We start from the raw sequence: 19,760 nt of genomic DNA, 5'->3' as shown, positions 1-19,760 counted from the left end.
AATAGAAAATAAATATATACACTCAGTGGACACTTTATTGGGTACACTTTGCTAGTTCTGGGTGGAACTACAGAAATACTTAAATGCTACCTGGCAGAAATTTAATTAGATACTGGAGTACTGGCCCAACTTTTATGTCTTGAATTAATTACATTCTCCATTTTGTAGACAAATTATGACTTGTAGAATAGCTGAGAGCCTGCAGGTGGCAGGCTAAACTATGATGACAATGTTCACATGACATTTTCTTTAAATGAGAGATTCGGCACAAGCTTTTACAGTAAACAGCCAGTGGGAGGTGAAAAAACACATTTCTCAGCACTATAGCTATATACTATACTATTTAGTTACTTATGGTTTTAAACTACACCGTTTGACATTTTATTTTATTTTTTAATCTATTAGCTATTATATATTTTTATATCTTTTGGTATGATGTCCAGAGGTACCAAAGAAGTTCAAATGTTTGATAAAAGGGCCTGAAATCCAACTTTTCCTGTGATGAAAGTGACTGTTTTTATGTTAAGGTCGGACTCCTGTGGGACTTATTTCAGTCAAAAACTAAGGACAGCTGCCAGTGACAGCTAAAGGAAACACACATGGCTTCAGCTGGTTAACCTATGACCTGATAGATGAAGTCCCTTTATTTTGGAATTGTGAATCTGTTGTTTGCCAGCTCTTTAAATTCATATAGACTGATATTTCATACCACACAGTGACAGAAAAACACCTTAGACATATTTAAATATAATCCTAACCCATGAATTCTCAAAACAGAATCAGCAAAATTAGAATTGAGGTGGCACTGAACCTTGACTGACTTGGAAACTTTCCCAACCTTGTGAAACCTTAAACCATGACAAAACACTGCAGAGGCGTGGATTTGAGTGACAGAGGCAGTGACCTTTATTTACTTACAGTTTACCAAACCACACCAAGTATTAATGTACATTTAAACAATTCTATTAGAACTTTTATATGAAAATTTAAATCTGATGTACAGCATGGCCCATCTCAGAGTCTTTGTCTATTGCTGAGTAACTGAAATTTTGATTAACCAATTCACTTAAAACACAACACTCGGATCTTATGTTGATTAAAAGAAAACCTGCATGTGACATTGCACATGACAATGATCACTTCATATATTTATCTTTCTTTGTGTCTCGTACTCCGGAAACATCAACATCATTTCCACAGGAAGTGGTCTGAAGCAGACTTTTGCATCAGGTCCTTTCTGCTGTCTGTCAAAAGTACATTATCACTGTTTGAAAGATATTTTTTTTAGTCATTTGGTTTCATTTGGGGTTTTTTTCATGACTGCTGCTCAGTTAAAATAATGATTGCGTTAATCTGGCTGCAGTTAATATAAAGAATTTCTTCAAAGAAGTGAAACTGGTGGTCTTGTGGTTTTGTTCCGTGATGCTTGAACAGGTTAATATATCATCGTCAGGGTGCTGCTCACACTGTACAAGATGGTGATGAAGATGCACGTTGCCAGGTGGACTCTCCTTTTTGCCCTGTGCTTCACTTGTGTTTCTTCAAATGGTAAGTTTTTTGTTTTTTTAAGAAATCTTAAAATATAATGTTAAAAATGTAAAAAAAATAATAACCAGTTTTAATGTAATGTTTAGAAAATATATGTCTACATAAGTCTGTCAGGTTTTCTTCCAATTCTCTCTTTTTTTTCTTTTTCTTTTCTTTTTGTAAATATTTGACTCTACTGAGTGAAGAGCTCAGAATCTGGCCAATGAAAAGTACACTTAATGTATTTAGACCGTTATACTATCACTTAACTATCATGTTAGGGTAAAATCTTCTATAAACTATCTTAGAGCAAGCTGGTTAAAACCAGTTGCAAAACTGGGACATGACATTGGATTTTTTTAAAAAAGAGACATCTACAGAGTTAAATTAAATAATAAACTTGGTCTGAATGACCAGTGAGGGATTCCAACCAGACCTCAGTGCGGAGGTGGGACAATGTGTTTTTTTCTGACAGTGACACATGGCAACTTGTGTTTATTGCAGAAAAGGTGAACTCTATGTCATGCAAAGGTATTTGCAGAGCAAATTCACAAAATAATAATATTATTAAATATTATTAAAACTATTCTGAAAACGAAACAAGGTAAACTTTCAGCGATCTAAAGTCTACCAGCAACCTCTTTTCTAAAGATGAAGTGATCTTAAGATCACTCATAACACCTGAAGAAAACACAAAGGAAATGTTCAACTTTGGCTTAAACTTAACTAAACTGTTGTTTATCTGCATTTTAAAGAGTATATCTGCTTGATTTTTAACTTTATTTTAACATTTGCATAAAAGATCTTTTTCTCCTTGATATAGTAACACAGGGTCATTTTTTACCTGTTTGTGGGTGGGCCATATAAGATTGTTAATGGTTTTAAAAAGCATGATTAAGGTTATCACTTATACATTATTAGTCTTTGTCACAATCCACATCCTTTAAGGGAGTGACCTAAACTTTCTATTTTGTTTCATTTTTCCCTTTATGATGAAGACTCCTGTGAACATTTAGGAGAAATCGGTGAAGAGCACAGACTGAAGGTTCCACTTGGTTCATCTGTGCTTCTACCATGCAACATTCAAACAAGCAAGTTCAAATGGGTGACGTGGAACTACAGTGGCTCAGGGCAATTGCTCAATCTCTCATCAAAAGGGCACGTTACATTCCTGGACCCCAGAAATGGCCGAGTGAAAGTCTTTCCAAACCAGGGCTCAGAGGGGAACTACTCTATCAGAATTGATGATCTTGAAAAGGCTGACATAGGATTTTACCACTGTATACAGGAGGAGGGAAAATGTGTTCTAGTGGTGCTGGATGAAATAGGTAAGTGGATTTTTACTTGTAGATTTTAAGTTTATTCAATATTAAGCAGCGGCCTGTACTGTTTCTTCTGTCCTTGGATGACAAATGTCAAGACCCAGCACACACGAAAAGGACAAATAAATAAGTTTCTGTTTCCTGTGATATAGATCTTGTTAAACCGCAACTCTTCATGCAGGTACAAAAATCCCATGGCTGGTGATATACATCTGTGCTGGTGTGACTGCTCTATTTCTGCTGGGTACTGGTGGCTACTACACTTACAAAAAATGCAAAGGTGAGAATTGTTCTGTCTGAAATTTAAAGTCAAAGCTGAGTGTTTTAGTGATTGTTTAGGAGGCTCATTGTATATTGAACTCACTTTTTGATTCTGATGTAGATATCTGTAACAACAAAAGCAACAGCAAAGTAGAGAAGAGTACGGTCATTCCCAGTAGTGCAGCTGCTCCGGGTAAGCAACAATTTCAACTCTGTGTCACTCCAGTAATGTTCATTTGTTCGATGTAAACTAGAAGACATTTGAAATTTGTATTCACAGAGAATAACGTTTGCTTTAAAATCATTTAACTACTTTCTTACTGTTTAAAATTGTATGACAGATGCATAAAATACATATACAAGTATCACTTTCATGGCTATCCATTATGTTTAATGTTCATGTGAATTTGCATTATAATATCAACAATATACATAACACACTATACAGAGGTAAAACTACAAAACATGTCTTTATCTATCAAATCATAGACTGTGTACTACCTTTCAGCTGTTCATTTATACTTTTACAAAATAATTTGATGTTTTTAATCAATATCATTAAGTAACTGTTAGGTCAATTGTTAACCAACGTACTTTAAAGGTGCTATTTCAACCATTTATTCACTCTTTGACAGTTAATTGCATATTTAATTCATCCCTTTTTTGTTTGTGAAGCTGTCTTCATGTTTAGCAGAACCAAACAGAAGAGCTCTTTCAGTTACTCTGCTAATGTTTCACTGCAGGTCCCAGTGCCCCACCCGTGACAACAATCAACATACCAGTAGGTGTGCATGTACATGTACCACAGGCAGTAAGACCCTACACTCATGATCTTGTTTATGGTGAGTTTACTCATCTTTTTCTTCTCTTCCTCACTATTAAACAAACATTTTGAAGTCATTGTATATCAACTGAAAAATGAAAAAAAAAAGTTCAGTATATAATGTTCTCAAACAATAGAAAATGATGACCAGTTCCCAACCAGTGCTGACCCCACCAGAAGTAATCCACACGGAGCTGTGCAGTATCTGGACAGGACCCAGCCTCAACAGTCTGGTCAAAGCAGCGGTGGAATTTATCCAAATTTGGATCAGTTTCGCTTTGAAAGGGTGGAAAGTCAGAGAACCAAACATAGATTTCATTTAGGTGCTTAGAAAAAGTCAATATGCTTACTGCAGTTTGCATTGTTGGTGACTTCTAAATTGTAACAGTGTGAAGTAACCATCTTCTCTTACCCCATTAGAGCTTTTCAGCAGATTACGGCCACCAAGTTTCAGTCAGCATTATTACGGTAGAATGAGCAATTCTAGTCATCTTTTATTTTTATAATGATGCTATCATCATTTCAGTTCTGTCTGATTTTGACTCATCCATTTTATTTCACAGTAAACCAACATGATCTCCGCAAGCAACACGTCAAGTCGAAGCAGGCGGAGAATCAAAAGAGAGGTAGTTAGTGTTCGCTGAGTTTTCTCCAAATGATCAGAATTATTTGTCACTGTTGGAGAATAAGCACAAAACACTGACTTCTGTTCTTTCCTCACCTGTTTCTTTACCAGCAGGCCGCGAGAAGAAGAAAAACAAAGACAGTGAGTGCTGACTTCATCTGTGGGCATGTTAGAGATGGAATAATACTGTGCACTGAACTGCTCTCCCGATTTTCCACTCTTTCCCTCTCAGACTGTGAATACAAAAACCCGATTTACAACATGAGCACCGAACAGCTCAGCCAGCTGTAGAGAATGAAGGGCACGAATGAAGGAGTTTAAATCTCATTTGAGAATGAGGGCTACGAATTCTTTTCTATTTTACTCCTTTAAGGTGATCCATGTCTTTTGTATTTGTTTGTACTGTAAGTGCGCTGCATTCCACTATTCTCTTGAATGCTGTTAGAATAAAGTTCATCAGTGTCTTCACATATAAACTGATTGCATGATGAATATACTAAAAATGTCTTCTATTGATATGTTTACCACTATGTACAGAGTTGTGTGACTGTAGAGATGTGTGCTGTTTAAACTTACAGATTGTTGTATTGAGCCTGTGTGTATGACATTGAAATAAGACTTTCTAAAAAATAAAAACTGTTTTATTGCCTTTCTATTATTTTAAAGAGAAAAATTCAAGATGTTTTTTCTTAGAAACAAAATCCCCCGCCCCCCCACACACACGCACGCAGTGACTGTAACTTTAACAAGTTGGGGAGAAACCCATCTTGAAAAACTGATAACACCAGAGGGTGACCACACGATGCTCATGTTGTGTGGGCAGACACCTCACTGTCTACTGGCTGCATCAGTTTGCAGATCACTTTCTGATCTGCTGGGTTGCTTTTACCCTCCTGGTGGGAGAGGTGGCAATTAAAGCTAACAACAACCAGCGGCGCCCTCGCACTCAGACTCAGCAACCACGAGTGAAGACCAAGTTTATTCTGGTGACATTTACTTTCTTTTCACTGCCTATTCTGAAATGTGAAACCCTGGCTGTTTCAAACTATTTCGAAACACTGTGAAAATCAAAAAGGCCACTTTGATTTGCTGTGAGGAGCTCATGTCTCTCTATATATCAAAGATTAAATTCACAGATCTTTTTAATGGCCATTTACGTTTACGGTAAGTCATGCGCTGTCAATATATGTACAGGTATGTAGCTTTCAAAGTGCGTGGAGCTTTGAAATGTTTGTTGTGTCTGTGCTTCTATTTCTATTGATTCACACTCAGATGACCACAGCGGATATTACCAAGTCACTGCTATAGCAAAGCAGCGCCACTACTTCCTGCAAGAAAGTAACAGCTTGGTTATCTTAACAGTTGCATCCTGGGGATGTTTTGTGAGAAAGAAAAGTAAGATAAACCCATTGTGTATTCTTCTAAAAGGACTTTTATTTTCAAAACTTTTCTTTAACTGAACACAAATATAACACAAATATAACCATTTTCATTGAAGCACGTGCCAGCAGTGGCAGAGTTGAGTCAGAAAAGTGTTGAGTCTTTGCCTCTAATCTGTGAAAGGAAGATGAAAGGTAATGCACAGATATATCACAATATATTTTAGTTTCTGTTTATCAAATAATTCAAGCATGTTTTCCACAGAAGTGTCATCAAAGCAGTTTCTCTGCAGCAAAGATGGCTTCAACATTACCATACACAAGCATGCAAGAATGCTCCCTCTGAATCTGGATACAGTCTGGATTCATTCTGGCCAAAATCCCAACTGTAAACCCAAGAAAAGATGAGCTGATGCCATCACTTTCATCTTTCTGTTCAGTGACTGTGGCACTCAGTCTATGGTAACCATCAGCCTTTAGAATATAAATAATGTTATATATTTACAGTGTGAGTTATTGCATGTAAATTAAGTACTGCACAGTGGACGATGACACACTTCACACTTTTTTTTAAAGATAGTTGTCACTCATTCTAGTTTCCTTTTCCTTTTGTCTCACTGTGCAGTGCAGCTTTGCACTAACTCAAATGACTCAACTAGGCATCAGGGTTCAGCAAAAAAAAAGTCAGAGCGCCCACTTAAACTGAGGAGCAAAGGAACAAGAACTGAACTGAGAATTGCCAAAAGTCAAAGTTTCATTCCTATTTTTGTTTTAAAAAATATTTTTTGTATTTGTTAATATGATTAAAATGTGGTGGGTCTTACTCAGACATGTTTATCTGCAGATTTCTCATATAGGTCTTTCTATTCCCATTTTTACCATCCAATAGTAGCTGAGCGTGGCCAGCCCGTGTATGTGGAGCTGTTTGTAGTCAAACGTGAGGACAGGGACTTTGTTCTGCTGCCGGAGGACAGCTGGGCTACACCGACTGAGGACTCAGATGGCCAACAAAGATGGAAACTGCTGCTAGTGACAGCCACAAAACAGTTATGCTGCAAGTTTCCAATACAGAACTAGGATAATCCTCCATTCACAAGTGGTTTGTGGTTAGACTTTTCTCTTTTGTGAAATCCCCAACAGCTGAAAACCTGGTATGTTAAAGAGAATTTGTAGAGAATTTGTATCATTTTATCGCTGAGCTTTGCTACAGTACCTTTTCTCCTACAGGTGCATTTCTACTGAAATGTAGAGATCTCTAAGGGGCCAGGGAGCCTGCAGCCTTGCAGTAGTGGGAAATCGACTTTTAAACTGTTCATCTTTTGTCTTATAAATCTAAAAATAACACTGATCCCACACATTAACATGTAACACTGTGAACAAAAGATTGTTTTTCTTTGTTTTGGGGGAGTGCATAAATCAGGAAGACCTCCTGGATCACTATATGACAATCAAATCAACCAAGAACTGTACAATTTGTAATGGATATTAAATTGTACCTTGGCTCCCAAAAGACGTTTTCCTTATAATATTTGATCACATATTTAATTCTATAATCCTCCAGTCACTGCACAGCTTTATTGTCACTTTGGGTTGTTTGTGTCAGCAGCAGGGCTGGACTGCGACAAAAAATCAGCCTGGGCATTTTGACTAAAAACCAGCGTACTAGGTAATATAGGAAAAGCCATAAAGCCTTTAAATGAACAAAAACGCTTTTGTGACAGTGGTGTACACTGTCCTGTTGGTATATATGTATGATTTCTATATATTTTGCATCAGATGACCACTTTGATTGTAAGATTCTGATAATTATTTATTAAAAGCTAGACATTCTAAATGAGAATAAGAAAGAACTATTTCTTTGTGCCCCCCTTTCCCTGTTAATGCCCTACCTGACCCAAGGCAAACCTTTAGACCCGTCCCAGTACAGTTACCAGCTGTCAGCAACTGTCAGAAACGGTTCGTAACTTCCCTTCAACTCATTCGTCACCTAAAAGGTAAACCTGTTTCTCCATCACCTGTTCAGCTCTCATTCAGTAAGGACATCTCCCGTTTTCATCTTCATATTTCCCTCTCACCAGATATCCAAACCGATATATGCCCTGTATGCCCCATGGTCAGTCCAGCTGTGGTCAACAGGTTGTCTGTTCAGATGCACGCAAGGAGCAGATGCAGATGTTGTGTGAACAGCAGTGTTGTTGTTACGAGTAGTTATGATAAAAGACCAGTAGATGTCGCCCTATGTCAGCTAGCACATTAACATTTTTCAGTGTCGGATATAGATCTGATATAAATATAGATCTACTGCAAACAAATGGCTGTTTATGCAACTACAAAACAGTGTCAGCTTTTGTTCTGTAAATCTGTTTGACTCATTCAAATTGTACTAGAATCGATCTCTAATGAACTACATTCGCTAACAGCTGACGTCATGTGGAAGCAAATGAAAAAGTACAATTTGAAAATATCCATTCAAATTCAATTAAAATTGCAAATCTTCACATTTGTGCATGGGTTTAAACAAACAAGCATGTTTTTTTTTTATAATGGATCAAGTGCTGCTCATGGAGAGAGAGAGAGTGAGTGAGGGAGGTGGGCAGGAAGTAAAAGTCACAGCAAGATACCAGAGATAACATCTTTCAAAGTACAACAGGAATCGACCTCAAAAATCATAAACATGGATCCCACTCAAGAGCTTCAAATTTAGAATTTAAGGGTTTAAGATGAGACACTTAATCGTATTCACAAGCATTCAAAATCCCTAAACAACAAATGGTAACCAGAACACAAATAAAGCAAGAGTCCAAACTACATACCTCGCATAGCACAAAAAAAAAAAAAAAAAAAAAAAATGAAGCGCAAAACCAACATAAAAAAAAAAACGGGGAAAAAAAACAACTTCGAAAAAACTTTAAAAAGTTATGTTGGTTTGACACCATTGATACAGACTCATTAATCAGCCATATCATGCAGAATGATGATGTGTTATTTTAAACAATAGTTTTAATTGTATTGTGCATGGTCAGCGCCAGAGCAGATGGACTGGATGGGTAACTTGCTTGAACAGGGGAAATTAGATTCAGCACACCTAAAAAATGCATAAATAAAAACACATTTTATTACCAAATCTACTCAATTTTACTTATAACTGTCAAAGTAGGTCAGTTTAAGGAATTCAGGCTGATGCGGGAAAAAGTGACCCGTTTCTTGGAACAGCCTGGACCCCCTGGAGCCCCCGTCCATTAATGCAGGACCACTGGCTGTTTAGATTACTTATGATAACACTAATTGTTAAGAGCTCCCTCACCTTAAATTTAACACCACACATCGCACACTGAACAAAATATAGCAAAGTAATTACTGATTAATGTGTTTCTTCTGCTTTTGTTTGCAAGCAGCCTTGATATATGCATATGAATCTAACAGAACAACAAGCAAAGTAAGTTTAAAAAAGAGTAAAATCGTCCACAAAGGTCACGACAACAAGTAGTCTCTGTGTTTCTCTGTCGACTGCACCTGACTTATTTGAAGTGTTTTGAATTAGGCCCACCCACCCGTTTTTTTTTTTGTCAGTGCCAAATATACTTCCGGATGGACCCTTTAAATAGAACCTGTGGTCTTGCGTGTACCCTGATGCTCAAACAGGTTAATACATCATCACCAGGGTGCTGCTCACATTGTACTACATGCTGAGGAAGATGCACGCAGCTGGGTGGACTTTTGTTTTCTGTCTGTGCTTCAACTGTGCGTCTTCAATTGGTAAGTGACTCGGTGGAAGTCTAAAAAGTATTAAACTACTCTAAATCAATTAAAAAAAATAAAAACAAAATGCGGATTGAAATATTTTGGCTGAATATTTGGACTTCTGACCCAGTGGATGGTTTCAGAAAAATATTTTTAATCAGATTTAAGATATATTAATTAAACTAATCAACTAAAATTCATGAGGTTGATTTTTTTTGCATTTATTATTTATAATTGCATTTATTAAAGGAAATGTGAATTTCATATGCAAAAGTATTTAGAAAGCAAGTCTAACTCACAGTTTACCATCCAACTGATAAAAGGCAATCAAACCTAAATCCAACAGTCACGAAACCTAAAGGAAATACAAAGGAAACTTCTGTGATATGTTTTACTGAAACGTAACCAGAGATCTTTCTTGTAAAATACAATGTTTGTATCTTTAAAATACCTTTAAAATACCTACTACTTCCTTTGACACTTTCTTGTTTAATGCACTGAAACAGACATATGTTTAATTGCACTTTAGGTCTTTAATTACCTAGATATGATTGTTATACTGTTTAAATATGTTTAAAACTTTATTTTTATCACTGTGTAGCTGGGTTGTAAAGATTGTTAGTGTCAAGGTCTGTGCAGGCAGACCATGATGAGTGGAAAGTAATGGACCCAAATGCAGATTAACAAAACGTGGAAATGAAATTGGATTATAACAAAAGTTGCGCTTTTTATTGAGGCCGGAAAACAGAACATGAACCAAACACTTCTGCTTCTTCTTCCCTGTCATAATTATTCACTTTTATTGAAGAAATGAACACGTCATGAGCTCTGAATACCTGCAGTATGGAGGGGTAAGAGGTTGTTCTGTTGGCTCTTTGATCATCTGACCACGAGATGAGTAAACTAAACTTTCTATTTTGTTTCATTTTTCCCTTTATGATGAAGACTCCTGTGAACATTTAGGAGAAATCGGTGAAGAGCACAGACTGAAGGCTCCATTTGGTTCATCTGTGCTTCTACCATGCAACATTCAAACAAGCAAGTTCAAATGGGTGACGTGGAACTACAGTGGCTCAGGGCAATTGCTCAATCTCTCATCAAAAGGGCACGTTACATTTTTTGACCCCAGAAATGGCCGAGTGAAAGCCTTTCCAAACCAGGGCTCAGAGGGGAACTACTCTATCAGAATTGATGATCTTGAAAAGGCTGACATAGGATTTTACCACTGTATACAGGAGGGAAAATGTGTTCGAGTGGTGCTGGATGAAATAGGTAAGTGGATTTTTATTTGTAGATTTTAAATTAATTTAATTTTGAGCTGTAGAGTTTCTTCATTTTGAATAACAAATCTCAAAGCCTGACAGGCAAAAGGACAAATCAATAATCTATTACAATGATGTACTCTGATACATATCTAGTAAAACAGCTGCTCTTCATGCAGGTACACAAAGAATCCCGTGGCTGGTGATTTACATCTCCGCTGGTGTGACTGCTCTATTTGTGTTGGGTGTTGGTGGCCACTATGGCTACCAAAAATGCAAAGGTGAGAACTTGCTGTGTCTGACTGGATTGTCAAGTGATTGTTTTGGAGGGTGGATTGGTCACAGAACCATTGTACCAGACAAAAAAGAATTAAACTGCCAAACTGCAAGATATCCCATGTTTATAGTCCTGTAGAATTTGTATCACAGAGAAAAAATTTATTTTTTTTAAATTAACCTATTTTTAGTTAAAAAAAAAAAAAAGTTGTTTCAAACCGTAATAAATTAGCTAAGGATTCCAAAATAAATAATCTGTTGTCGGACAGCATAATGCTAAGAGCACTTTTAACACAAACAAATAAAACAATAAATGTCAGACTACTGGAATAACAAATGTGAAATCTAAAATAAAATGTATTGTTTGTTTTCGTACAGGAGAAAACAGGTGAGAGGCCACAGAATCTTCCTTCTATAATTAATCCTCAGAAGAGGGAAAAGAGAAAAAGAAGAGCAAAAATGAAAATACTGAAAAGTTACTAAATTACAAAATTCTATAAATAAAATTATTCATGAACTAACTGCAATTAACGACATCTAAGGTTGCAAAGCCATTTCTAAAGCTTCAGGATTTCAGAGAACCACAGTGAAAGCCATTATCCACAGACGGAGAAAACTTGGAAAAGTGGTGAGCCTTCCCAGGAGTGACCACCTAACAAGAAGACTCCAAGATCACATTGACCTCATCTAGGAAGTGAAAAAGAAAACAGAACATCATCTCATGAACTGCAGGCCTCACTTGTCTCAGTTAATGTCAGAGGTCATGATTCAATAATAAGAGATTTTGCTCCTTATCACAACTGTTTGAAAGTTTTGCTGCTGCCGCACAACCAGTTATTAGGTTTAGGAAGCAATTACTTTTTTCACACAGGGCCAGTTAGGTTTGGATCATTTTTTTCCTTTAATAAATGAAATCATCATTTAACGACTACATTTTATACTTACTCAGGCTACCTTTGTGTGATATTGAAGTGTTTGATCTGAAACAGTTTGACAAACATTCAAAAAGAAAAAGAAATCAAGAAGAGGGAAAAACACTTCTTCACAGCACTGGATGTATATATGCTGATTTATTTTTTATTTTATTTTTTTTTTTGACACAACCCACTGTGGCTTATGGTTCTAATTTTAACTCTTACAGAAACCTGACATTTATGCAGTGTGTGCATCCACGTGTAAATTGCATTGGCTTCTAAAAGAGAAGGTTTGCTTATCTGTTGTTTACTAAAATATAGAAAGTGACAGCAACCACCAAATAAAGCAAGCAAAGAAAAGAAATTTGCAAGTTATATATATTTCAAACATATTAACTTTATTTGACACATGATTATACACTCAATATGCATGTTTTTTGTTTTGTTTTGTTTTTTACAACAGATTATCCAGAACAAAGTTTACTGGGTTCTGTCAAGATCCTTCAAAAAAGGAAAAATAAGTTTTGTACACACATATTTGCAAACCATCTATCAGTTTTGTAGGGGAAGCTGACATATACCAGAAGAGTTTAATCTGAGACATTCCTTAGCTGCTGCTTTTAACCGTGTTGAATTACCATATTTCTCGCTCCTTTTTCTCATTGCTCTCCTATTACTATGAAATATTTAGAAAAAAGTGAGAACTGTATAAGTCAGCTGGGTACATTAAAGTTACAGGTGATGTTTCTGTGTGTGTTTCAGCAGCTTCGTGCAAACCACCAGTTTTTATTTATACACTGTTTTTTACCATAATGAGGACAGTGGTTTCCATTCTCTTGGCCCTGAGGCATTAGTGCTAGCAACAACCACCGTCTGCGACCGAGAGGGCTTCTTACTAGCTGTTGCTGTAAAAAAAACTCTCTGTTAAAGGTGGAGCTGCTAACATGTGACTTAATTTGACACATTTTGCCTTGATTACTATTTATTATTTCTTTTTCTCTGTCAGCTTTTTAGGTCTCTCTTGTTTTGCTTTTGTTGGTCCATTTTTATCAACCACTACCTTCCCAGTGTGCACAGACATGCAGGGAAGGGGAAGTGCTGATTGTTTTAAGAGATTAGATTGGGCAATCCATTGTCAGTAATGAAAATGAACCAATAGTGCTTGTAGGGCCAGTGGGCAGTGGCCCAGAAGCTGACTTGTAGCCCGTATAAGTATATTGACTTATACTAGATGGTATGTGTCATGGCTACTGAACGGACCCACGCGCAGACAGTTCTTTCAAGGAAACAAAAAGGGGATTTATTTACAATAGGGATCACCTTAGTGCAAAATATATGTACAGTGAGTTGGGAGGGGGTCCAGGGCTCCAGGGAGAGAAGGGGGGGGGAATCCACACACACGCTTCCTCTTCCACTCAGTCACCGCCACCGCTCCTCCGCACACACGCACTCCTCTTCAGCCGCACTCGCCCCAACACTCCACACACTGCCCCACTTGGACAGGTCCGGTGATTCGGTCCAGAATCTACAGACAGAAGGTCAAGGTTAGTTCCACAACATAAAACACGTGTAAGCGATTCTTCTTTGAATATGCCGCGAGCACGAACTCAGGTGGTTCGACGTTCCAGCGGTGAGCTGCTCTGTGCCACTGCCTTAAATAGCAGCTGGGGAAATCAGCCAGATCAGCCGCAGGTGGACACCATCCACAGGGGTGCGTGGGCCAAGAGTGAGAGCCCGTAATGAGCTCCACCCAGGCAGAGAGGAGGAGGAGAGACAAAAAACTAAAACTAACAACAACAAAACCTGTAGCCAGCGTGGGCCAACCAGAGAGACACGGGGACCGTGACAGTACCCCTCTCAGCCTGGGGACCACCAGTTTAGTGAAGCGTAAATAACCATCCCGGGATCACACAGTCGGGCAGCACGATAAGATAACAACAGATAGTAAGACAGCAGCAGGCGAAAGTCCATGATGCGGGAGATCTTAAGGGAGGCACAATGACCGAAGGGGAGGACTGAGAGCAGTTAATCTGAGACATGGAGATTGTGTATCTTCATGTTGCGCGGCAACTTAAGGCGAACAGAAACAGGGTTTATCAAAGCAGCAATTTCAAAAGGCCCGATGAAGGTTGAGGTGAGCTTCTTCGATTCGGCATGAACAGGAACGAAGCGTGTGGACAACCAAACCTTTTGACCGATGGTGTACTCAGGAGCGTGAGTGCGGCGCCGGTCAGCCAGACGTTTGTAGCGTTCTTTCGTGCGCAGCAAGGCCGCACGGGTGGCCCTCCAAACTCGGCGACACCTACGAAGGTGAAACTGGACCGAAGGGACAAAGTGCTCACCTTCCAGAGCAGGGAACAGAGGAGGCTGATACCCCAGGGAGGCCTCAAACGGAGATTGCCCTGTAGCTGAAGATGTCAGGCTGTTGTGGGCATATTCCACCCAGGGCAGTTGGTCGCTCCAGATGGTTTGGTTGGAAGCAACTATGCAGCGCAGAGCAGTCTCCAGCTCCTGGTTAGTGCGCTCAGTTTGTCCGTTGCTCTGTGGGTGGTAACCAGAGGAGAGACTGACCTTGGCTCCTAGCGCCGAGCAGAACTCCTTCCACACACGAGAGGTGAATTGCGGCCCACGATCCGAGATCACGTCCTCCGGGATGCCATGGAGGCGGAACACATGATGCGTGAGATGCCGAGCCGTCTCCAGGGCCGTCGGGAGCTTGGGGAGTGCAACAAAATGCGCAGCCTTTGAAAGCGGTCAACAATAGTCATTATAGTGGTGTTACCTGCTGACTGTGGGAGGCCGGTAACAAAATCCACCGCGATATGGGACCACGGCCGAGACGGTGTGGGTAAAGGTAGCAGCAAGCCGGCCGGAGGTTGATGTCCCAGCTTGTTGCAGGCGCAGGTTGAACAGGCAGAGACGTACTCCCGAACGTCTCGTGATAATGTGGGCCACCAGAAGTAGCGCTGAAGGAAGGTGATCATTCTGTGTACTCCTGGGTGACATGTGAAGCGGGCAGTGTGAGCCCAATGCAGTACCTGAGACCGAGTGGCCGATGGAACAAAGAGCCGCCCCGCTGGTCCTCCTCCTGGATCTGGTTCAGCCCGCTGAGCCTCATGAATGGCCGACTCGATTTCCCATGTTATTGTACCAACGGCACAAGTCGCTGGCAGGATGGGCTCAGGGTCCTGCCTCTCCTCAGGCACCGAGAACTGCCATGATAGGGCATCCGGCTTCACATTCCGCGAGCCCGGTCTGTAAGAGATTGAAAAGTTGAAACGGGTGAAAAAAAGAGCCCACCTGGCCTGTCGAGCGTTGAGACGTTTTGCTGTTTGCAGGTAAGCCAGGTTTTTGTGGTCCGTCCATACAATGAATGGCTGAGCCGTGCCCTCCAACCAGTGCCTCCATTCCTCCAAGGCCAGTTTTATAGCCAAGAGCTCCCGGTCTCCCACATCATAGTTGCGTTCGGCTGGGGAGAGGCGGCGAGAGAAGAAGGCACAGGGCCGTAGCTTACCCTCTCGCTGTTGTGAGAGCACCGCGCCGACCCCCGAGTCGGAGGCATCCACCTCCACAATGAATTGGAGTCGCAAGTCAGGCTGAGCCAGGATGGGTGCGGTGGTGAATCGGTCCTTGAGCTGTGTGAAGGCCTTTTGGGCCGCCTGATCCCACTGAAAAGAGAACTTAGGAGAGGTTAAGCGGGTCAAAGGCAGACCGATTTTACTGAAGTCCCTAATGAACCGGCGATAAAAGTTGGCAAAGCCGAGGAACTGCTGAAGCTGACGGCGATCAGTTGGTTCCGGCCATTCCACAACAGCTTTGATCTTGGCCGGATCCGGTTTGAGGTTACCCTGGTCAATTATGTAACCCAGGAACGCCACTGTTTGAACGTGGAATTCACATTTCTCCCCCTTTACAAAGAGTCTGTTCTCCAGCAGCCGCTGCAGGACCTGTTTTACATGGGTTACATGTTCGGTTTCAGTCTTAGAGAAAATCAGGATGTCGTCCAGATAGACGAAAACGAACTGATCTAGGAAATCACGGAGCACGTCGTTAACCAACGCTTGGAAGATGGCTGGGGCGTTGGTTAGCCCGAAAGGCATCACCAGGTACTCGAAATGACCGAGGTGTGTGTTAAAAGCGGTTTTCCACTCATCGCCGTCTCGGAGTCTGACCAGGTGATATGCATTTCGGAGGTCCAGTTTGCTGAACATGGTGGCCCCGTGAAGGAGTTCGAATGCAGATGAGAGAAGCGGGAGAGGATATTTATTCCTGACTGTAATTTTGTTCAGCCCTCGGTAATCAATGCAAGGACGTAGCGATTTGTCCTTCTTCTCAACAAAGAAAAAACCAGCCCCTACCGGGGACGAGGAAGGGCGTATTATGCCAGCAGCCAAGGATTCTGAGATGTAAGTCTCCATTGCTTCCCGCTCAGGCCGCGAGATGCTGTACAAGCGGCTCGTAGGTAACGGAGCCCCAGGAAGCAATTCAATGGCGCAGTCGTACGGCCGGTGGGGGGGTAACGACCTCGCCCTGTCTTTGCAATCATTTCATTCATTAAAATTGCTTTGATCAACATTTGGCTGTATAGGCAAAGGCATGCTTATGAAAACCCAAGACTGTAACGACAAGCTGACAAACATGTTTTAACAACAACTATGGAAATGCTGTCATTTGGTCCAACATCATCATTACCCGCATTTATAGTTGGCAACCTTATTATCATAACATCCATTGTTATCACTATCATGATTATCATAGGCTTTGTACTGGTTTTTGACATCAAATAGCCACTTTCCTATTTTGCGCAATATCTCTTTATTACTGTGCATTTGAGTTTCAAATGCACATTTGTCAGGGACACTTTTTAACTTGATAGATAAAGTTTATACAAAAGTCACTCTGGCAAAAACTGATTGCAGCTTCCATCTTGTCACAGGAATGTTGTTTGTGGCTCATGATGACTCGTTATCATTCATGCATTTGACATATGTTTCGCATATTATGGGCCAACAAATCATTTACAGCAGTTTAAATACTGGAATTCACTTTCTGGCACAACACCTGTTGTATAGAGATTTTGAAACAGTGTAAAACACATCTTCACAGTGACACCTGCTGGCCAATTTGGCAATCGGCACATCTTTAAAAAAAATTCCTACACAGATTTACATAAAGTCTGTGTAAAGGTACAGGATGAAAACAAAAACTAGCAAGTCTCTGGGACGATTTTACCAAAGGGACAAAGGGTATCTATATCGCTCTTATAATTTTGAAAAGAGCTTTTCACAAGGTGTTGATTGTTATACTCTTTGTAATGAAGGTTAAGGTGTCAAAAAATAAAAAATTAGGGAGAGCGAGCAGCATGATGGGTTGGGGAGAACACACATCACGTGGGGAACACGGGAACAGAAATGGGAGACACGACATGGACATGATGCGACATGACAGACTCAAATAGGAAACAGGGAGTGACATATATGCAAAAAAACATGGAAACAGAAATATAATTAAACATAGAAGCAAAACTAGGACTAAACTCAATACTAAATGACAGAAAACTAAAACATTAACACAAAGAAATCACAAAACAGCATAAACTCAAAATGCCGGGTCAGCTGACCCAGAACAATGACATAAGAAGAGAAACTTTTTGACAGATCCACCTCATGTTGTGTAGCCTTCTGAATTTTATACTTATTGGGCTACATGCTTGTTTATTACATATATAGTACACAGAATCAACATTCACATTTTTTAACTGAAGTGTTTAATTATTTGAGCTAAAGTCAATAAGAAAGTTACAAACTTTCCATATATGAAACGTGTATAGCCTACTTGCTGCATTTATTGTATTTTAACCATACATATCGTTAGCTTCATAGCATAATTGCCTAAGTCATTTGACTTAGTCAAATGACTTAGGCAATTATGCTATGAAGCTAACGATATCACATAACACTTAACACCTGGATTTGTAAAGAAATGCCTCTGATTTTGCCACCCCATCTGTTTCCCATGCCACTCTAAGCCTCGGGTACGCACAGAATGTTTTTGTTCGTTGTGTGGTTGAACTTAGCGCGGTTCAAAGCTTCGTTTGGTCGCAAGCATTAAAAAAGAATGGGTTTCGGAGCGCAGCGCTGCGCATGCCGCGTCCCACGTGAAAGGGCCTTAAGAAGAAATCTGAAGTAAGGAGGCGGTCCAAACCCAAACTTCGTAGCTTTGTTATCTAAAGACGTACCATCACCAGCGGGATGATTTTATATAACGAGACGCAGATGAAGATGCACGCTGGAAGGTGGATCTTTCTTTTCGCCCTGTGGGTCGTCTGTGTGTCTTCAAATGGTAAGTGCTTCTGTGAAAAGTGTAAAAAAAAAAAAAAAAAAAAAAAAAAAAGGTCTAATCACTAAAAGTTTTTGATCAAAACACGCTTTTTAAAGTTCTTTTGATTGACTAAATTCAGAAATCTGTTGATGAAAGTTACTCTTAATGTATTTACATCGTTAAACTATCAACTAACATTCATGAGACATTTCATAACGCATTAAATTCTCTACCATTTGATTAAAAAAAAACTCAGAGCAGAACTCTCAGACCATAGCTTTCACTGAAATAAAGCACATAACATAAACTCAGTGAGAATTTTCCACCCGCTTCAGATGTTGTCACTGATAACATTCGAAGCGGATGAATTTCCAGGATTTTTGCAACCTGTTTATCTTGCGTCTTCCGCAGTTTTGCTTTCAAACATGTCTAAACGTGAATAGAATGTGAACAGACAAAATAAATAGAAACTTTTTTGTCCAATGTTGTGTGATCTTGTTTATTGTAGGAGGAAGTTTGCACTCTGAAGTATGAAGAAGCATTTAGAAAGCGAACTCAAAATCGTGACTATAGTCATGATATCCTGGAGAATCAAACCGAAATCTTACAGATTAGTCACGAAGCTTGAAGAAAATACAGGAGAAACTTTTATCACTGCTCATACCAAACTAATAATAATACAAATATTTTCTCTGCATTTTTAAATATCCGTACTATCTTTCAAGATTATTTTTTAATATTGAGCAATACAGAGAAATAAGATTTATATTTAATAGATTCACATCCTTTAATGCTTACTTGAAGAAATAAAGTCTGGAGATCTACTGTAAGGAGGGGAAATAGGTTCTTCTGCTTGCTCTTTATTCATATGAATATGAAACGGGTAATCTGAACTTATTCTCATATTTAATTTTCCCTTTCAGATGAAGAATCATGTGAAGATTTAGGAGAATTTTGCAGCATGAGCAGACTGAGCATTTCACTTGGCTCATCTGTGTTCCTACCGTGCACTGCTCGGCCAGCCAGTTCCAACTGGGTGACATGGAGCCACATTCCCAAAGGGGAGGTGGTCAACCTGTCACCTTTAGGACATGTTAAGTACCAGGACCCCAGAAATGGCAGAGTTAAAACCTTTCCATTTCAGGGCTTGGAGGGAAACTACTCCATCAGAATTGATGATCTTGAGTTAACAGACCTTGGATGTTACTCCTGTATACAGGATAACATCCATCACTGTTTTCAAGTGGTGATGGTTGAAGTAGGTAAGTGGATTTTTATTTGTTTAAGTTAAGTTGAGCAGCACCCTGCA

At 39.6% G+C, this 19,760-nt stretch overlaps 1 protein-coding gene across 1 annotated transcript; it reads left to right on the top strand.

The window, feature by feature from the left end:
* Positions 1-1,424: 1,424 nt before the first annotated feature.
* On the top strand, positions 1,425-5,213 carry LOC113036536 (uncharacterized). Its single transcript, XM_026192944.1, has 9 exons — positions 1,425-1,548; positions 2,526-2,855; positions 3,031-3,129; positions 3,232-3,303; positions 3,854-3,952; positions 4,071-4,256; positions 4,354-4,401; positions 4,497-4,559; positions 4,670-5,213. The coding sequence occupies exons 1-9, from the start codon at positions 1,476-1,478 to the stop codon at positions 4,708-4,710; spliced, it is 1,011 nt and encodes a 336-aa protein (XP_026048729.1). The 5' UTR covers positions 1,425-1,475; the 3' UTR covers positions 4,711-5,213.
* The last annotated feature ends 14,547 nt before the right edge of the window (positions 5,214-19,760 follow it).

Source organism: Astatotilapia calliptera, chromosome 14, assembly GCF_900246225.1.
Source record: "Astatotilapia calliptera chromosome 14, fAstCal1.2, whole genome shotgun sequence".
In the NCBI taxonomy this organism is placed as follows: Eukaryota; Metazoa; Chordata; class Actinopteri; order Cichliformes; family Cichlidae; genus Astatotilapia; species Astatotilapia calliptera.
Note: the sequence above shows the minus strand (reverse complement) of the source record. Positions and strands in the feature narration are given on the sequence as shown.